General features: G+C 36.1%; 1 protein-coding gene across 7 annotated transcripts in view; it reads left to right on the top strand.

Annotated features, from left to right (window-relative positions):
- LOC108977466 (tyrosine-protein phosphatase Lar) overlaps positions 1–17,778 on the top strand; it is a 486,678-nt gene that overhangs the window by 325,488 nt on the left and 143,412 nt on the right. For all 7 annotated transcript variants that reach the window (XM_018947162.1, XM_018947157.1, XM_018947161.1 and 4 more), the window contains one exon: positions 2,142–2,321. In XM_018947162.1, the coding sequence (XP_018802707.1) occupies positions 2,142–2,321 (180 nt within the window). The remainder of the gene's footprint in view (positions 1–2,141; positions 2,322–17,778) is intronic.

Genomic DNA, 17,778 nt, shown 5'->3' with positions numbered 1-17,778 from the left:
AACTATTAAACATTGTAACAACCTTCTTTTTTAAATTTTAAGAAAAAAACCTTTTTTTTTCAATTATTTTTGCGCTCATATCACAAAGATTATTAAAATATTATAATTTTTTCTTAATTGTTATCACTCAAAACTCACAATTCCATTAGGCTTCGCTAAAGAGTTTATATATTTGTATGTTCATACATATGTATATGCACGTTTTAAGTGCATTTTCATTTTTCTGCTCTACGCTTATGCAAATTAAAAAATCCAACAAAGTTTCGGTTAAACCAACGCCAGCTGGACTTTTGCAGCTATAAACATTGATATTTTAAAGCAGAATGCATAAATGTAAAAGTGAATTAAAAAGTTTCCTTGGCCAAAAGTAAACTAAAAACGGCGCAAAAAGCATTATTACATAAATATGCATGTGAGAAAAAAATTCCTTTCATATGCAAAAGCGCATAAAACAAGAAGGCTTGGGGTGAGGAACAACGACGGCAACGGCTATGACAATTACCTCCGTTTGCTGTTGAAAGTTTTTTGCGCGCCGCGCCAGCACACAGACAAAGGCGATTACCGCTCCATACGCGCGCCTATGTTAGCGCACAAAGGTTGAACAACAGACGGAAAAGGAAGTGTGTGTGTGTGCGCGTGTATGTAAGTTGGTAGTGGTGTGTAATATGCACGGGAGTGCGAGTGTGTGTGCAGTAAAATGCCGCTATTATGCAAGCGTAAAATTTATTTAATTACCACCGGCCGCTGCGTCGCGCCAAAGTCATAAGCGAAGGCAGCGAGTATTTGCTGTTCCCTTTCTCGCCTCTGTTGTATTTGTACCTTTTTATACCCTGAACAGTTTTCCGTGAAGTTTGTAACAGCTAGAAGTAAGCATCGGATATATCTATATGTAAATGTATATTCAATAAAATTTTTAACATATAGAGTGTAGTTCTTGTATGGAGAACATATTTATTGGAGGAGATATCTTGACCAAATTTAGCACGCAATATTTTCTAAGAGAGCACTATAATCCCTTAATAAATTTTTCAGATCGGATCAGTATAGCATATAGCCACCATACAAACTGGCCGTAGAAAATCATATATATATCATATATCATAGATATATCTTCTCAAAGATTTCCATGATATATTTTCCAAGGCAATGCTATAATATTTCAAAATTCTTTTCAGATCGGATCACTTCAGCATATAGCTGCCATATAAACCGAACGTTCAAAATCAAGTTCTTATATGGAGGACATTTTCATTTTTGAATATATCTTAACGAAATTTTTTCCTAAAATATTTCGGAATGCAACGCTATATTTTTAGATCGGATCATTTTAGCTTATAGCTGCAATACAAACTGACCAAACAAGCAAAACAAAGTTCTTGTATGGAAATTCTTTTTCATTGTCGAGATATCTTCACGAAATTTTGCACAAAATATTTTCCAAGGCAATGCTAAAATATTTCGAAATTCTTTTCAGATCGGATTGATATAACATATAGCTGTCATACAAACTGAACGTTCAAAATTTACTTTGTATGGAAAACTTTTTTATTTCTCGAGATATTCTCCCGAAATTTTGCAAAAAATATTATCTAAAGCAACATTTAAACTTACGAAACAAAATTTTCAGATCGGACCAATATAACATATAGCTGCCATATAAACAACCCATCAAAATCATGTACTTGTATGGAAACTTTTTTATTTCTGAATTGTATTCTAGCTTCCAGGTAACCGGGCCTAACGTTTTTTCTTGTTTTTGCTTTGCGGCTCATTTTTACAGTTGCATATTTATTGGCTTTTCACTTCTTTTCTTGCGCGCGAAACAAAGAGTCTTAATGGCAACGCCGCTTTTAGCGTTGCGGCGTCGCTTTACACGATGAATACGAGCACAAAAAAAATTTTAGGAATATTTGCATATTTGTGTATATATGTGTGCAATAGCTTTAATGCATTCACTTTCAGATATTTATAGCTCATATTTCAACTCCACATAGCTTAACGAATAATAATTTAGCATAAAATGTTTTATCACAAAATATTATACATACTATTTTTTATTAAAATATATTTTATTTTACATATTTTTTTGCTTGCTCTCATGCTTCACTCATGCCACTCTTCTCCTTTCTTTATTCTTATAGGTGATAAAACGCCACCCGGCTTTCCGGTAATAACTCAGGGTCCCAGCACACGTGTCATCGAAGTCGGTCATACAGCGGTTATGCAATGTAAAGCCATTGGTAATCCAACGCCCACAATTTACTGGATTAAGAATCAGACAAAGGTCGATATGAGCAATCCGCGCTACTCGATAAAAGATGGTGAGTACCGAAATAAGACGTTCTGGTAGGGGTAGATTATAAGCGTGCACCAACATGCTGTTATGAAATGCATACTTTTACTGGCAATAAATGCATGTGTATGGGTTAGCGCATTCAGCATGCGTTAAAACCGCTGTCACTCCTCAGCGCCTGCTTTTATAATACATTTGGGTTTACTACATACCACATATGCAGCATATTTTATGGCGCTCTTACTGCGCATATGGTAATAGCATATTTCTGTGCGCATATGCATGACAGCTGCTATTATGTTACTTTTTGGGTTGATTCTTAACGGTTTTATACTTTTTACTCAGCCTTTCTGTGCTGTAATTAAATGGTCGCTAGTTAAAATGTTGTAAAATTTTACCAGCAAAGGGTTAAAATATTATAAGTGCTTGAGTTACACCTGAGGTAGTAAAAAAGTGGTGCAAATTCCTTCAGTTTATGGCGCTATTAATCAGCATTTGGAGGCAACTCGGAAGCTAAAGACTAAATTATAGAAAAAATATGCATATGTGATTAGCTAAACTATTGTTTGCAAGTACTGAGCTTGAAAGAACTTACAAATACTTGCTCTTAAAATTTTAAAGAAGCTGCTTATAGTAGTTAAGATTGGCACTTAACCCCAAATAAGGTCAAAAAAAATTTTTTTTTAAATTAAAACATTTTTTAAAATGTTTTTAATTTGTATTTATCATTTAATAATGCATTTAAGCATTAATTAAAGTTAGAGCCTGAGGTATTATAATTTATAATGAAAGTTTTATTAAAAGAATTAAAAGCATGGTTGCCAACTTTCCTTAAATTATTTCCTATAATTACAAAAAAAAATAATAATAAAAAAACATGGCAACCATATCACAGTTAATTTCTTCGTTAATATTTTAAGTGAGTGATGTTCACAATTTTATTCGAAATGAGCACCTCTTGCTTTCAAACAAGTCCTCAAATCATTCAGTCATTGACCTTCGGCACGTTCTTTTTCTATATGTATTGACAGCTCGAATCAAATATTGTTTCAGAGTCTCCAAATTTCTGTGAAGTATTCGCCAGGTCATATTCTGCAACTTTGATCATCAGAAAGATAGAAATAATTATTGGCCGCTATATGCGTTACATGGGGATTAAGGGAAGTATTGATCCGATTCAACCCGAATTTTGGCATACAGACCTATATAAGAGAAGGATTGTCCCTTAATTACGGATATATAAATATTTCACACGATGACCGAGATTTTCGATCAAAAGTCAACTATAGATACACATATTCGGTACCTAGGGTCTTGAACAGGTTTGGTTGGATTTCGACAATATTTGGTCATAAAATGGCACACATCAAAGACATTATTCGTGCAAAATTTCTCGCGTTATATTAATTGCTTCTTGATTTCTGTACTGGAAACTGAACGACTCAACTGGAATTTAAAATTGTGCTATATGGAAAGTAGGCGTTGTTGTAGTTGGTGGGTTGTAGTGCTGTGACATAAGAATGTAAGGAGAATGCTACCCACCAAATTTTATCGAGATCGGTTGGTCGGGTAACGTAATATGGGATTTCACCAAAAAGTAAACAAATTATAATAAAAAACACAAGAAACCATCAACTTTGATTGCACCGAAACTATTACACCTTTCACAAATACAAAGGATGCCGTACAGGAGCATTGATCAATGTTTTTGAATAGCAACTATAGGGTATTCCAATAAAAAAAAAAAACGTTCTAAATATAAGATCACTCTCCAAACAACCCTATAAAAAGTAGTCGAATGATGTTAAATCACAACTTCCTGATGGCCATTCAATGTCATAATTTCTTGAAATAATCAAATCTACAAACTTGCTATAATTTGGTTGTTGCACGTGCTGTGTGGCAGAAAGCTCCTTTCTATTGGGACCAGATGTTGTCAAGGTCAACTTTTTAAAATTGCGACCATAACAAGTTTGTTATCATCAATCTATATCACTCTCGATTGACAGTAGTGGTGCCACCAGCTTCATTTTGAAAGAAGTACGGATTGTCATCAATCCATCAAACAAAAATCATATCAAATGGCGTTTACGGTGGTCCAATGGATTCAGTTCTTGAGTGAGAACAATGCTATATGGATTCTTTTCCAAATTCGCCGGGTAGCGGCTTAAGACAGTGCCAATTCATAAGAACGTCTTGGTATTGACAAATTGGGGTCTTCAGCAACACTGAACACCTGAACGGCAAAAATATTTTCATTAATTCGTGCAGTTCTTATTGGCACTTCACATTATGTAAAGAAAATATATGCTCGAAATTTCTAACATTTTTAACATTTCCACGAATAGTGAGTACAGGATAAAGATTATTACGACCATAAATTGACAAAAGCATACGAAAATATGCAACTGGAAAATAATTATTTTGATAATAAAATTGAGTAACTTGTAAACGTTGTTCTTGCGTATATCATGAATTTATGATGAAATTGTAAATACGAAAATTACACATCACAATATATTAAAAGTGACCTAAATGACACCTAAAAATCATATCATCCCTTTTGGAAAACCGGAATATGCTGTAGTGACTCGATCCGAACAATTTCTTTGGAGATTATATCATTGCCGTGGAAGGTAATTCATGTCAGTCAAATGGAAAGTTTTCCATACAAGCACTTTATTCCCAATCGTTCAGTTTGAAGCTTTGTGCTATCTGATTCTCCGCTTTAGGCAATGGCCACGTCAAATTTCGTGAAAAAATCTCTTCAAATGTAATTTTCCATACAAGCTCTTTATTCCCGATCGTTCAGTTTGTATGACAGTCATATATTATAGTGATTGAATATCAGTTTCATCAGAAAAACACGGGTGCAAAACTTCAGATCAATATCTCAAAAACGATTTTAGCAATCACTTTGCGAATACTTTTAAGTCTTTTGCTTTCTATAGTGGCTATCAGCACCAGAATCTTCAGACTTTTCATAAGAGTCTATGTCAAATGCATAAATACTTTACCTAAAACTGACTGAAGTACAAGCAGAAGTGTAGCGGTTGAAAAATTCTAAATCGGTTGGCACAAATAATATTGATGCACGGACAATAAAAGAATTGCCAAAGAAATGTTGAACATAAATCTCAAGTTTAAATTGCATGTCATATGGCAATTCTACTTTAAAATTTTTTGATAAAACCTAAAATTATTACAATTGAAACCCATAACTCTTTACTTAATTTTCCTCAAACATTTGTTTTAGTCAAATTGGCAATCTTAAATATCTCACCACACAAAAATTAGCACTTACCAAAATACAGCAACAAAAAAGGATTTTACGCTGCTTATCTTATCTAACAAGCAGCTTACAAGGAAGAGTTAAAAATTGATTTTCATTACTCGCAATTAAAACATGAAATTTAATTATGAAAATCATAAAGTTTATTTTTACAGCGTTAATCCAATTACATCTCTGAGCTGTAATTATGGACATTGCTCATTAAGCGAAACATTGCCGCTAACACTTGTAGGCAATTTGCCTTATTATATAACTTATTTTTAAAACTTATTATTACTTGTTTAATTTCTTACTTACTTACTTGCTTATTTGCCCACATTCGTACTAACAAATGCAGCCAATGAACTTTAGATGTCTAAAAGCACAAGTTGCTTCGATTACTTAGTAACCTTCGCGTTCCATCTCACCCCTAAATTCTCTCTCTCATCGAACTATGCAAAGTTTTTATTTTTATCTTTTCATGCGCCACTCAACGCTTTCTACTCTTGTTACTGCTACCCGTTATGCAAGCAAAAAGATGCTATATATATATATATATATTCCCCGATTATTCTTTACCTCCTCAGCATCATCATAGCAACACTGTGTCATAAATTGTCAACGCGCAACCCCTTGGTGTGTAGTAAATCATAAATTGCATGCTGGTTGACAACCCTTCAACCCGCTAGCGCCCTTTGAATTTATATTCTTCAAACTCTTCAAGTTACTTACCTCGTCTTTGCAATTTTGTTGTCTACTTTTAGTTGCATATATTTTCTTCGTAAGCATAATATTTTGACAGATGAGATGTTAAAGCGTTCTTGGCGCAGGTAACAGTTAGCTGCGTACTCTACGTTTACCGTTTACTCGCTCATGCATTTGCTGTTCACCCCTCTTAGAGTCCATTCGCGCTAGTTAATTATTTGCGGATTAAAGTTGTCTGCGTACAAAGCTGCACTAAGCGCATGACAAGTTGGCTAGTTAACCAAAAGATTTTGTTGTACGTTGCAGGTGAAAACTGCTGAAAAGATATAATTTTATTTACCTTTCTGTAACTGCTTTTACGAAAAGTATACGCGTATTCACTAACTGATTTATGCAGAGACGAAGCTTGTTTTAATATTGCTGAGTATTTCGAAGGGCCGTAAGCTATACTGAGTGATTTATATGGAAAAGGTAAACCTTTCTCTATTATGTTTGCATATTTTAAGGAGCTGTATGAAATCTGATTAGAGTAAGCAGTTTTTAACTTAAAATATGCGAGAGCGGTGGAGTTAAAATCGATATATATACAATTTGATATTGGTCAGTTACTCAATTTTCTGCGCTTTGGACTATACTCAATGTTGGGCAACTAAATGAGGTTTAAGCTTTTGCGCAAATCCCTTCTTTACTTATAAAAGTTTGTTAGGGTTTCTTTTTAGTTTATTGAATCATAATTAAAAGAAGATTGCAGTACGATATCACTGCCGAAAGCAACACCCATGACTTAATCATATATCTGCTTTCCTGATACGAAGCCTTTAGCATTGGTCTATATTGGCATATTGGGTCTGTATTGCAAATATACATATCATTTTTAATTTAATTTTTTTACAAAATTTTAACATTTTGTTAATAAAAACTTAAATATTATCATTTTCAAAGTATTGCGTATCTGAAGCTATAAAATTTCCCATCTTTCTGGAAATTTCAAAATCTATCAGTCATTGACTAATAAATACGATCCACAGACTTTTTTTTCAATAACATACCTTTTGGCACATATTCGAATCTTCATTTAGTTTTAATATTTAATTTTTTATTTTTAACCTACTTTTAAGAACATTTTTAAAGAGTGCGTCGAAATACTTACTTTTATAGTGCTAACTATTGCGTTATTAGTTCAGAAATCCAATGGAATACATGGTTTATTTCCATGGTTGAAATTTCCAGCCATTGTTTTCCAAGGACCTTGCCTACATCTAGGCGAATTGTTGATTTTTTGCTGTATTCACTTCTGAAAAGCTAACAAATTTAGACTTAACGTCAATAAATTCCAGTATATAAGTTAGCACCCCATACATTCAAAAAGTATCATATGATGCATTAATATCATATGATACAAAGTTATGCAATATGACACCACTAAATCGCTGAGAGTGCGACACGTGTAGTGGCAACCTGTGGGAAGCGCAGCGTCAGCGAAGTGCCAACCTATGGGAAGCGCAGTGTCAGCAGCTTTATACTCGTTGCAGCGGCAAACATAGGTCTAGAGTTAAGTATAATTAATTGTAAATTTTAGTTCTGTAGTGAAACTCAATAAAGGAGCATAGCTCCAAGAAAACATTTTTTTTATATAAAAATAACAATACGTTTTTTAACTTATATATGGTTTATTTCTTTGTTGAAATTTTGGCTCATTTTATACCAAAACATTGCCTACATTTAGGAGCTTTGCTTATTTCTTGCATTATTCACTTCAGAAAAATAACCTATTTCGCACTTATCGTTAATAAATCACATTAAACAAATATATGGTTTATTTGTTTGTTGAAATTTCGGCATATTTTATACTCACTTTTTGTACTCACTTCTGAAAAGTTAACGATTTTGTACTTATCGTTAATAAATCCCACTACATGCAAATATGGTTTATTTTTGTGCTAATATTACATCACAGTTTATCTCAAACATTGCCTACATTTGGGATAATTCTTGATTTTTTGCAGTGCTCACTTATGAAATGTTTACTATTCGTTAGTAAACCGCATTACATTTTTCTGTTGAAATTTCCGAACCTTTTATACCAAACATTGCCTACATTTAGGCGCGTTATTGATTTTTTTGGGGTATACACTCATGACTATTTTGCACTTATCGTTAATAAATTTCATTATATTTATGGTTAAATTTTCGGACCATTTTATACCAAACGTTGTCTACATCTAGGCGCATCATTGATTTGTTGCAATATTCACATCTGAAAAGTAACCTATTTTGTAAACATAGTTAATGAATCACATTATCCATATATATATTATTTTTTTGTTTAAATTTCGGCACATTTTATACCAAAACATAGCCTACATCTAGGCGAGTTATTGATTTATTGTATTATTCACTTATAAAATGTTTACTATTTTGTACTTATCGTTAATAAATCCTATTATATGTACTATATGTACATTTCTGTAAACAAATTTCGGCAGATTTTATCCCAGATATTGCCAAAATCCACGCGCATTTTTTATTTATATCAGTATTCACTTATGAAATCAGATACCCTACAAGTCGCATTTTAAAACAAATATTTTTATTGAAAAACTCCACAATCTCTCCGCTTATTGCAATAAACAAAAAAAATTATATTCTAATTACTTCCTCCACTTGGGCATTCACACCTGTATGCGCTCGCAATTAAAGCCATAAAACCATAATTTAATTACAAACATCAATTTTTTGTCCTCACATTTAGCAAAAAAAAAAATTTACATTTTTTTAGCTCAACCACTTTGCTTACAGTCCAATCGTTCCACGGTAGTACGCCACCAACAGAAGTTCAATAACGACATGCAAATATTTTGAGGCGCCCAATTTTTGTCTGCTTCGTGGCGCCATTAGCAATTGGTCTGGGTCCCACTGCTGCCATTTTGACTCCACCCAATCATGTTGTATTAATTAACCAAACCAGCTACTCTTTGACTCGCCAAATATGCCAACATTCACTTGCTGGCAACGATTTTTTTTTTTTTCACAACCCTCCTTTCGTTGTTGTTGTGTTTATAATTTACCCCTGAATGTATGTATATTAATGCACATGTACACTACAAGTATTATACAACAGCCGTGGCAACCAGCACATAGAAATCGTAAATTTCTCGCATGCCAATGTTACGGTCATAATCTTAACGGACCAACAAAATACCGTAAAGGGCTAATTGAATAAAAAGCATGACAGGAATTTTTAATGAAATTCACCCATTAAACGGTTATATATATATGTATACATACTTGTATATATGCGCATATTTTCATGGTGTGTAGCATAGTAGTGAACTTTTTTTTTTAGCATATTTTACGGCAGCTTGCCATTAAGCAACACAAATATTGGCCAGCTGAGACTCTACTTCAAATATTTCTCGCTATATATACACATAATTACTGTGGTTGTATTGACTTGTTAGCCTTGCCTTAATTTATTATGCATTCATCGCATACTATGAAAAAGGTTAGCATACTCATGGGCGCGCATAACGTAAAACTTTGACCTTTTAGCAGCTAGTTAAAAAAATTTTACCGGAAAAGAGTTGTCGTATAACTGAATTAATTAATATATACACGAACTTTCTATTCTAATTAGTTCAAAATACTCGATACTTATTGTTGTAATCCGGGAAATTATAAGGAAATGGTAGAGCCAGAGAAGTGAAAAGAGATTTAAACTACGTTCTGCTCAGTTAGCATAGTTTTAGAAGTAAAACAGTATTAACATATCTAAGTATTTGGAGAGATGATTTCATTATTATTTTAACCGGTTGATTTCGGCATAAAGAACCAAGAAGTCATTGTGCCTTTTATAAAAGCAGGATGTAGGTTTCTTCAACACTGTTCGCAAACCAATTGTATAACAAATGTTTTAACTAATATACCAAATTAGAAGTCGGACCTAAGCAGTGGAGATACTCTTCGGTTGCTTCTTGTTGCTCACTTTCTGAGCAACATGTCCTCTGGGGGGATATGTCTTTGAGTGCTGCAAGATGATTACACGGTCTTTGTCGTCCTTCTGGATGAACGGCATTGGACCTGGGCGATGAATTCGTTCAAATCTTTCAAGTATCCGGGATCGAGTGACTGCATACCAGCGAGACGAGTCAGAGTTTCGTTCAGCCTAAAGGCTAGTAGGGGCTCACATGTTACGGCCAAGAGCTTCAGGCTCATCAACCTCTCCTCCTTCTTACATAAGACTCTGGAGAGACATCATACCAGTACAGCCGCAGAATACCCTTAAGGTTTCATAGAACTGTTGGCACCTATCTATACGAACTGCATAGGACTGGGTTACATTCCGGGGACCTAGAGACGAGTAAGAGTTTCGGTCATCCTGAAGGCTAGTAGGGACTCACACGTTACGGCCATGGGCTTTAGTCCCATCAGCCTCTCCTCCTTCTAACTAAAAACTCTGAAGAGGTTGAAGGACTGACACATAAGGAGGCACATTCGGAGAGGCCATTTATTAGCATCGCAATATGCTTATTCCAAAGCCGAGTCAGTGAATATTGCTATGCATCCTTTCGTGACACGGCTAGAAGAAGTAATTAGGATTAAAGGATTCGCTGCATTGGGAATTCGAATTTGTGACCTTCCTTGTTTTTTAAGCAGCTTTCAAAAACGTCCTGACCGAAGCAGTCGTAACTACCCTGCACGACCTCTGAGTTGAATCAAACCTCAAACACTTCACTTTCAGTCTTGAGTGCGACATAGTAATTGAGATGGAAGGGGTCATGTACACGACAAAATATAATTAGGGGAACCACACAAGGTGGAGTTCTCTCTCCGCTCCTATGGATCTTAGTCGTTAACAACATGCTTAAAACACTTGAGGATTGTGACTGCCGGGTGATTTCATTTACTAAAAGATACAAGATCTCGGTTTCACCGCTGCTGCAAACGGGAGACATTCCGGCAACCGGCGGATACGATGAGCTTTCGTGGAAGCCGAATATCAAAGAAAGAGCAAAGAAGCATCAATTGCCTTATACTGCTGTAGAGAAGCCATTGGCAAAAGATGCAGTCTCACACCGAAAGTGGTCCTTTGGCTCTTCGACACCGTATTTAATCCCAGTATGTTCTAAGGGAGGAAGGGGGCTCTAGAAAAGATCGCACTTGAAAAGAAACTCGCTAGCGTACAATGGACGGCACTCATCAGCACATGTGGTCCATTCCAACCATGGAACTTAACGCCATCTTGCACATAACGGCCGTGGAAAGTGTATGGCTGCACAAGCTACTTTCAGAGAATCTGGACACCGAAAAAGAACATGTGAACAACGTCCTTTAAGTAGGTACGTGCTAACGACAGCCGTACCCCAATGCGCTCAAAAGAACAGCGGATCATATCATAGCGTTGATTAGTGCCCCGAAAATCCCAGGCGGTACCAATTGGCAGTGTGGAATGAACACATTAACCATCTTGGTAAGGTTCGAGGCCCATCTAAAACCTCTGTCGTACTTTGGGTCCTGCAGACGGTTACAATGCAATGCCACATTCAACTGACAAAATGACAGTTTTTCGCACCGTTGACTTTTAACCACCAAAACCACAATATTCACTAGGGGCCATTCCGCATGAGCAGGTTGGAGAAAAGTCCAAGGGCTCCGGCTCCCCGTGGCAACAGAACTAAGTCTCCGACCAGACCTGGTAGCCGAACCTACTACCAGTTGATCTTCCATACTGCTCTAGACTGGTGAACGTGTATGAACATTCATCATGAACAATCATGACACAAGTTTGTGAATTCATACCGGATCACTTGGATCCTGCTCCCCCTGACACCAGAATTAAGTCTCCGACCAGACCTCGTAGTCGAAACTACAACCTCTTGATTTTCCATACTGCTCTAGACTGGGGAATGTGTCTGAACACACAGAAATTCTCACACACTTTCACTTCATACCCGATCACTTGGATCACGGTCGCTAAAACGAACTCTGGCGTCTTCTTCTCTGTCCACATACCAGCGAGGGAGGAGAGAGACAGTGAGCTTCTTTACGTAAGAGTCAAAGGGACTTTTCATAAGGTATTAAGGTATTTTCCTGACTTTAATTCCTGCAAGTTGCGCAAGTATAAACTGTTCGGTTACACCCGATCTTAGCCCTTCGTTACTTGTTTTTATAGTTATTAAGCTCTGGTTTAATATCATATTTGTCCTGCTTACATTTTAATATGCTCTTTTCTATCTCCAACTATGAAATAACTACTCAGACTAAATAGGAATCAAGTACGTAAATGTCTTGCAATTATTGCGACAACAACGCCATCTAGTGTATTTTAATATATTTAATCAATGCTTACGAAAGTAAAATCAACTTAAAATCAATTCAGAGCTTTTTTCCAACCATAAAGCTGCTTTAATGCTATCACCAAACTTTACAACTACCAGCTATTGCCTGTCCGAGCAAAAATAACTCCGCTTGTACATATATTTTAATTTTCTCTAAGTATCAATTTAGCTTGCCTTTCCCGTCGACATGAATTTTCACTTCATACTTGTTAAGTACGGCGCTCACCAACTGACTAACTAATCTACAACAAACCACTTAGTATCTAATCCTTTCCTAGTTTACAATATGGCCACTTCGAATCCACAACAATAACAACAACAAGAGTAGTTGCTCGTATTTGCATGCTTCCGCAGCATTGTTAAGATATTGTTAAGATGTTGTTGCTTTGTTTGTTTAACTATTGTTGTGTTGTTGTTGTTTTTGTATTTTGTTGAGTTTCTTGATAAGTTGGTTTATTATTATGTGGTGCTACGGTCGGCTTGTTTGTTTATATTTGTTTGTCTGCTTGGTCTGGTCTTGTTGCTTGTCTTGTACTTGTCCCTGTTTGGCTTTGTTTATTTGTTGGTTTGTTTACAACATTGTTGCATTACACTGTAGCAATGCTGGTGTGTATGGTGGCGGTGCTTTGTGTTGCTACTTTTGCACACTCTTTCATGCTTTCATCATATCCATCTATTTTGCGCCAGTTTATCCTTATTCGCACACTCTCTTCCTTTCTCCCGTTCTCCCGTGCTCTCTCTCACTTGCACCGCAAGCACTTTGTGTCAACAACATTTGCAATTGAGGCTTGTTTACCTTGTGGTGCATTAACGCCAATGGCTAAGGCTATATGGAGTAAAAGGCAAACAACAGCGTCATTCACTCTTCACTAGCCACTGTCATCCGACACCTGCCAACGAACAGCAGCGCCTCTCCTATAACGCACGTATGCATGTGTTCGGATGTGTGTCTGTGTGTGCTTCGCTCCATTCGTAGTATCTATCAAATGGCGATCATTGTCACTCTGTCATTGGCGCGGCGTTTCACTTCCGCACATAATGACCGTTGACAACAATACCTTTCTAACGGTAGCAGCGATACACAAAAACCACCGTTAGCGTCATTATCGTTAACATTATCGTTTGTTATTTGTTCTCGTTACATAATGCGATTTTTGTTGTCATTGCGGTATAGCTCTCCTCCGTTATGCTTTAAAGCTCGACTCCTCATTTTAGCTCAGTTCGGCCCATTCAATTCAATTCGCTTTTAGCTGATTGTTGGTACATAGGTAGGGTAGTCGCGTCAGCGAAGCGCCAGGGCTGCGTGTTTCCAACTGTCAGCGGACAAGTGTCTGCGTATGCGTATTCTTGTATGTTTGTGTGTGTCGGCCACTCACATTCGTTTGTTTGAAATGTCAATATTTACACTTCTAATGACCACGCAAACCAGACGTCTGTCTGTAACCGCGCGACCAACCAACCTGTTATTATAATGTCTTCTTTATATTTTCGCTTTTTGTTAGTGTGCTGCGTCCTTTCTACCTACCACCACTCTTTACAGCATGTTTTATTTATTCCTATTGTTATTATACCCTGAACGAGCTGCGTCGGTTTAGACATATCCTTCTGTATATACGCAAAGTAGTATCTCAGTTTTCAAGGCATCCATCAGAAATTTCGCACATATCCTTTTCTACTTTTTAAGCAGCTACTCATTTGTGGGTATCATCGATAACGAACCGTTGAAATTGTGCAGATCGGGCTACTATAGCATATAGCATATAGCTGCCATACAAACCAGTCGATCTAAACGAAGTGCTTGTATGAAAAACTTTCTTATTTAATGAGATATCTTCGCGAAATTTAGCGTAGATTATTTCCTAAGCCATGGATACTATCTCCGCACAAATTATTCGGATCGGACTACTATAGCATATAGCTGCATACAAAGTGAGCCATCAAAATCAAGTTCTTGTAAGGAACACTTTTTTAGTTGACTAGTTATTTTCACAAAATTTGGCATGGATTAATGTCCAAAACCAAGATATAATCTCTGAGCATATTGTTCAGATCGTACCACTATAACATATAGCTGCCGTAGAAACTGAGCGTTAAAAATGAAGATTAAGACCTTTCTATACTCGTATTTGCTATAGGAAAGGCATCCATGAAGGGTATTAAAGCTTCCGGCACCGTAGTCAACATTGTTATTTTCTTTTTGTTTGTGTATTTTTCGTGTCACCCTGTGTCGCTTGCTGTCATCAACGTCGTGTTTGCTGCCCTTCCCCATTGATAGTGTCATCATTTTGGTCATTTGCGTGGTTATTATAACTTTACGTACATATTGTTGTTGTAAACATAAATATATGCATACATAAAAATACGTATGTCTAATTTTATACATTTATACTTGAATCATGCTTATATACATATATACACACACTCACATACATATACATATTTCGCCACTCACATAATTAAATACAATCATACTTATCTTCTTAACACTTGCTGTGAATACTTCATTATTGTTGTTGTAAATGTTGTTGTTGTTTCTCATATTCGCCTGTTCGCTTGCAAATGTTCGTGACCGCCGTTCTTATTATTGTCTCCGGTGTGTTCTCAACGCTCTACCACTCCACTCTTATCTGTTATTATTATTATCTTTTTTTTTGTTGTTTCTTTTCTTCATTTTTCTCCGCAATTTCTTGATTACCTACCTCATCAGAGTAAGCAATTGTAATCTTTTTTCTCTACATTCTAAAAAGGCATATTTTTTTCTCTGCCAAAAATATTATTTCCTCTTCGGCCCTTTTTCTCCGATTTTTCCAACTGTGCCTTATTGTCCTTATTTTTGTATGCTTGTATCGCAATTTAGAAAATATTGTTTTGCATATATTAACATATATTTGCAGACTTGACATTACCGGTCATTTATTTTTAACAGAGAAAGCTACGAAAAATTTTAAAGTTTTTTGGTATTATTAAAATACGATAGTTGTGTCACTGTGGTGTGTGTTTTCAAGGGAATTGACCAATGGAGGCTGCCATATATTTTATACTGATTGACCAATGCGAGACCTATACATTTTACAGGACCGCCGATGAGTTAATTGAGTTCGCAGGATACTCTTTCATGTCAGAAGTCTACCACTAAGGGCGCTCGCTATTGCAAACGCTTTTCTTTTCAAATTGTCCGAAACGAAAATCGAAAAGCCAAACGATGACAGTTTCTGTTTCACATCCCCGACCACTTACAGGTCACTAAAAAATACCCCTATAAAGAAACGTCGCCCATCCTGGAACTACATTTGCATTACTTCAGGGTGGCGTTCCCTTTTTCTCATTGAGAGATTTTCTTCTGTAAAGGTCCCACATTTTGCTGTGTAGCAAAATTGTTGCGAATTTCTGGATAATCCCCCAGTTTGCGTCACTCTCCGGCGTGACGGTAATGAAATTGTCCGCGTTTATTGGGCGAAATAGGTCAACCAACTATTGTCTTCTGCCGTGTCATTGTAAAAGCATGACGGCTCTTCGACTATTATCATTCTGTGGAGGTACTTTTTCAAGTATACATGTAAAAGTAGTATGTTATGTAAAAGTCTATTTCTCCGAATTTGCGGCTTGTGCACACATTCCCGTGTTGTTATTGTATTTTTCCGTATTTGCTCTATTGCGTTCTTTTTATTTTCGGTTGTTTTCTTTAGCTCCCACAGCTTTTTCCCTTCGTATGCCAGAAGGTCAATTGGAGCAAATCCGCTCATAACTAATATTGCATCCCTGACGCTGTTCGGCAAGCTTATGGAACTCTGAGGGCTGCTGTGCAGTGCACTATGGCCACCACCTTACGCCGGTTTTCCTTTTTAAGTAAGATCTCAGCTCCGTATAATAGCTCGCTGATTGTCGCTATGTTGACTATTAGTCTGCTAAATTGGGAGGTTATTTTCGCTCCTTTCTCTGCGGCGTGCTGAATTTGGATCCAGAGTTTACTGCTTTTTGTGTTCTACGGATATACACAGTCGTTTGCATACTTATTTCGAGCTTATTGCTTATTTGTTAGCAATAGCAGCTCTGGCGTTTCGGACATTCAAAGTCGCCAGTAACCCTATTTTTTTGTGTCTCTGACATCTTTGCAACTTTCAGCGACGCATTTAAAGCTCCTAGAGTTGACCTGCCTAAAGCTGTATTGTCGAAGGGTGAGTCCTCCAGCTTCATTGATAGCCGCTTCGAGCCTGGGTTTGTGCAACCTTTGTATGTATAGCCTTTGTTCATAAAGGTTACCAGATTTCGAATGAATATAGAGCTCCAAAAAGCTCCGGAATATTTTCAAGTTATGTTGATATGGTAATCAAATCAAAATCATTAACCGTTAGATAATCATTATTTCTAAAAGTATGTAGTAAAGCGCATCTCAAAGTATACATGCATAAACACCAGGGGTTAACATTTTAAATTTGCTCTCTCGTCAAAACTTCCTACATTCTGTTTTCACTTCTATCTTCTTGAAGCTTATAATGTCCACTGGTATTTCCCACCTCCTAAGTGCCATCATATATCAAAACATTACTTTAGCACCTGTTTATCTACTTCATTTAGTTCATATACACAAAACCTTTTCCTCTGCGCCGCCTTTTCTTGGATTTCTATTTTTAATTTACTTCTTATTTAAATATTCCCTTTTTATTGGAGACGTGCCACAAAACTGTCATTTTGAGCAAATAAGGAAATTACCCGCTGCAACATAACAACTAAATTGCCTACTTGTGAACGACTGTTTTAGAAACATGAAGTTAAGGCCATGAAACGAACGGTACCCATTGGGACACTTTGTAAATTTTGCAGGAACCCTAATCAACCAAAGAAAAAAGAAAAAATAAGCAAAATAAGAATTAAAAATATGTTCGACCTACGTCTATTTTTTTGATCATTGCCAGAATTGCTCCGCTGGGTATTGTGCAATAAAGTTTGTTTAAAAAGGGTTGGCAGAATAGCGTCAATAATTTTCTGTGGTTGTTGCAATGCAAATGCTTGTGTTAGCTGCCTGTGTGGGTGTGTGCATATACAGAGTATTTTTTTTTTTTTAGAATTTTCATTTATAAGAGATTAGATTTTTTAAAGCATGTAACTAATTTTGTTTTCTATTTTCTTTTATAATTTCTTTTTTTTTTAGAATTTTCATTTATAAGAGATTA

The sequence above is a fragment of the Bactrocera latifrons genome, unplaced genomic scaffold (assembly GCF_001853355.1).
Source record: "Bactrocera latifrons isolate USDA-ARS-PBARC rearing strain unplaced genomic scaffold, ASM185335v1 scaffold_9, whole genome shotgun sequence".
Lineage (NCBI taxonomy): Eukaryota > Metazoa > Arthropoda > Insecta > Diptera > Tephritidae > Bactrocera > Bactrocera latifrons.
The sequence above is the reverse complement of the archived record's forward strand: the minus strand, read 5'-3'. Positions and strand labels throughout refer to the sequence as shown.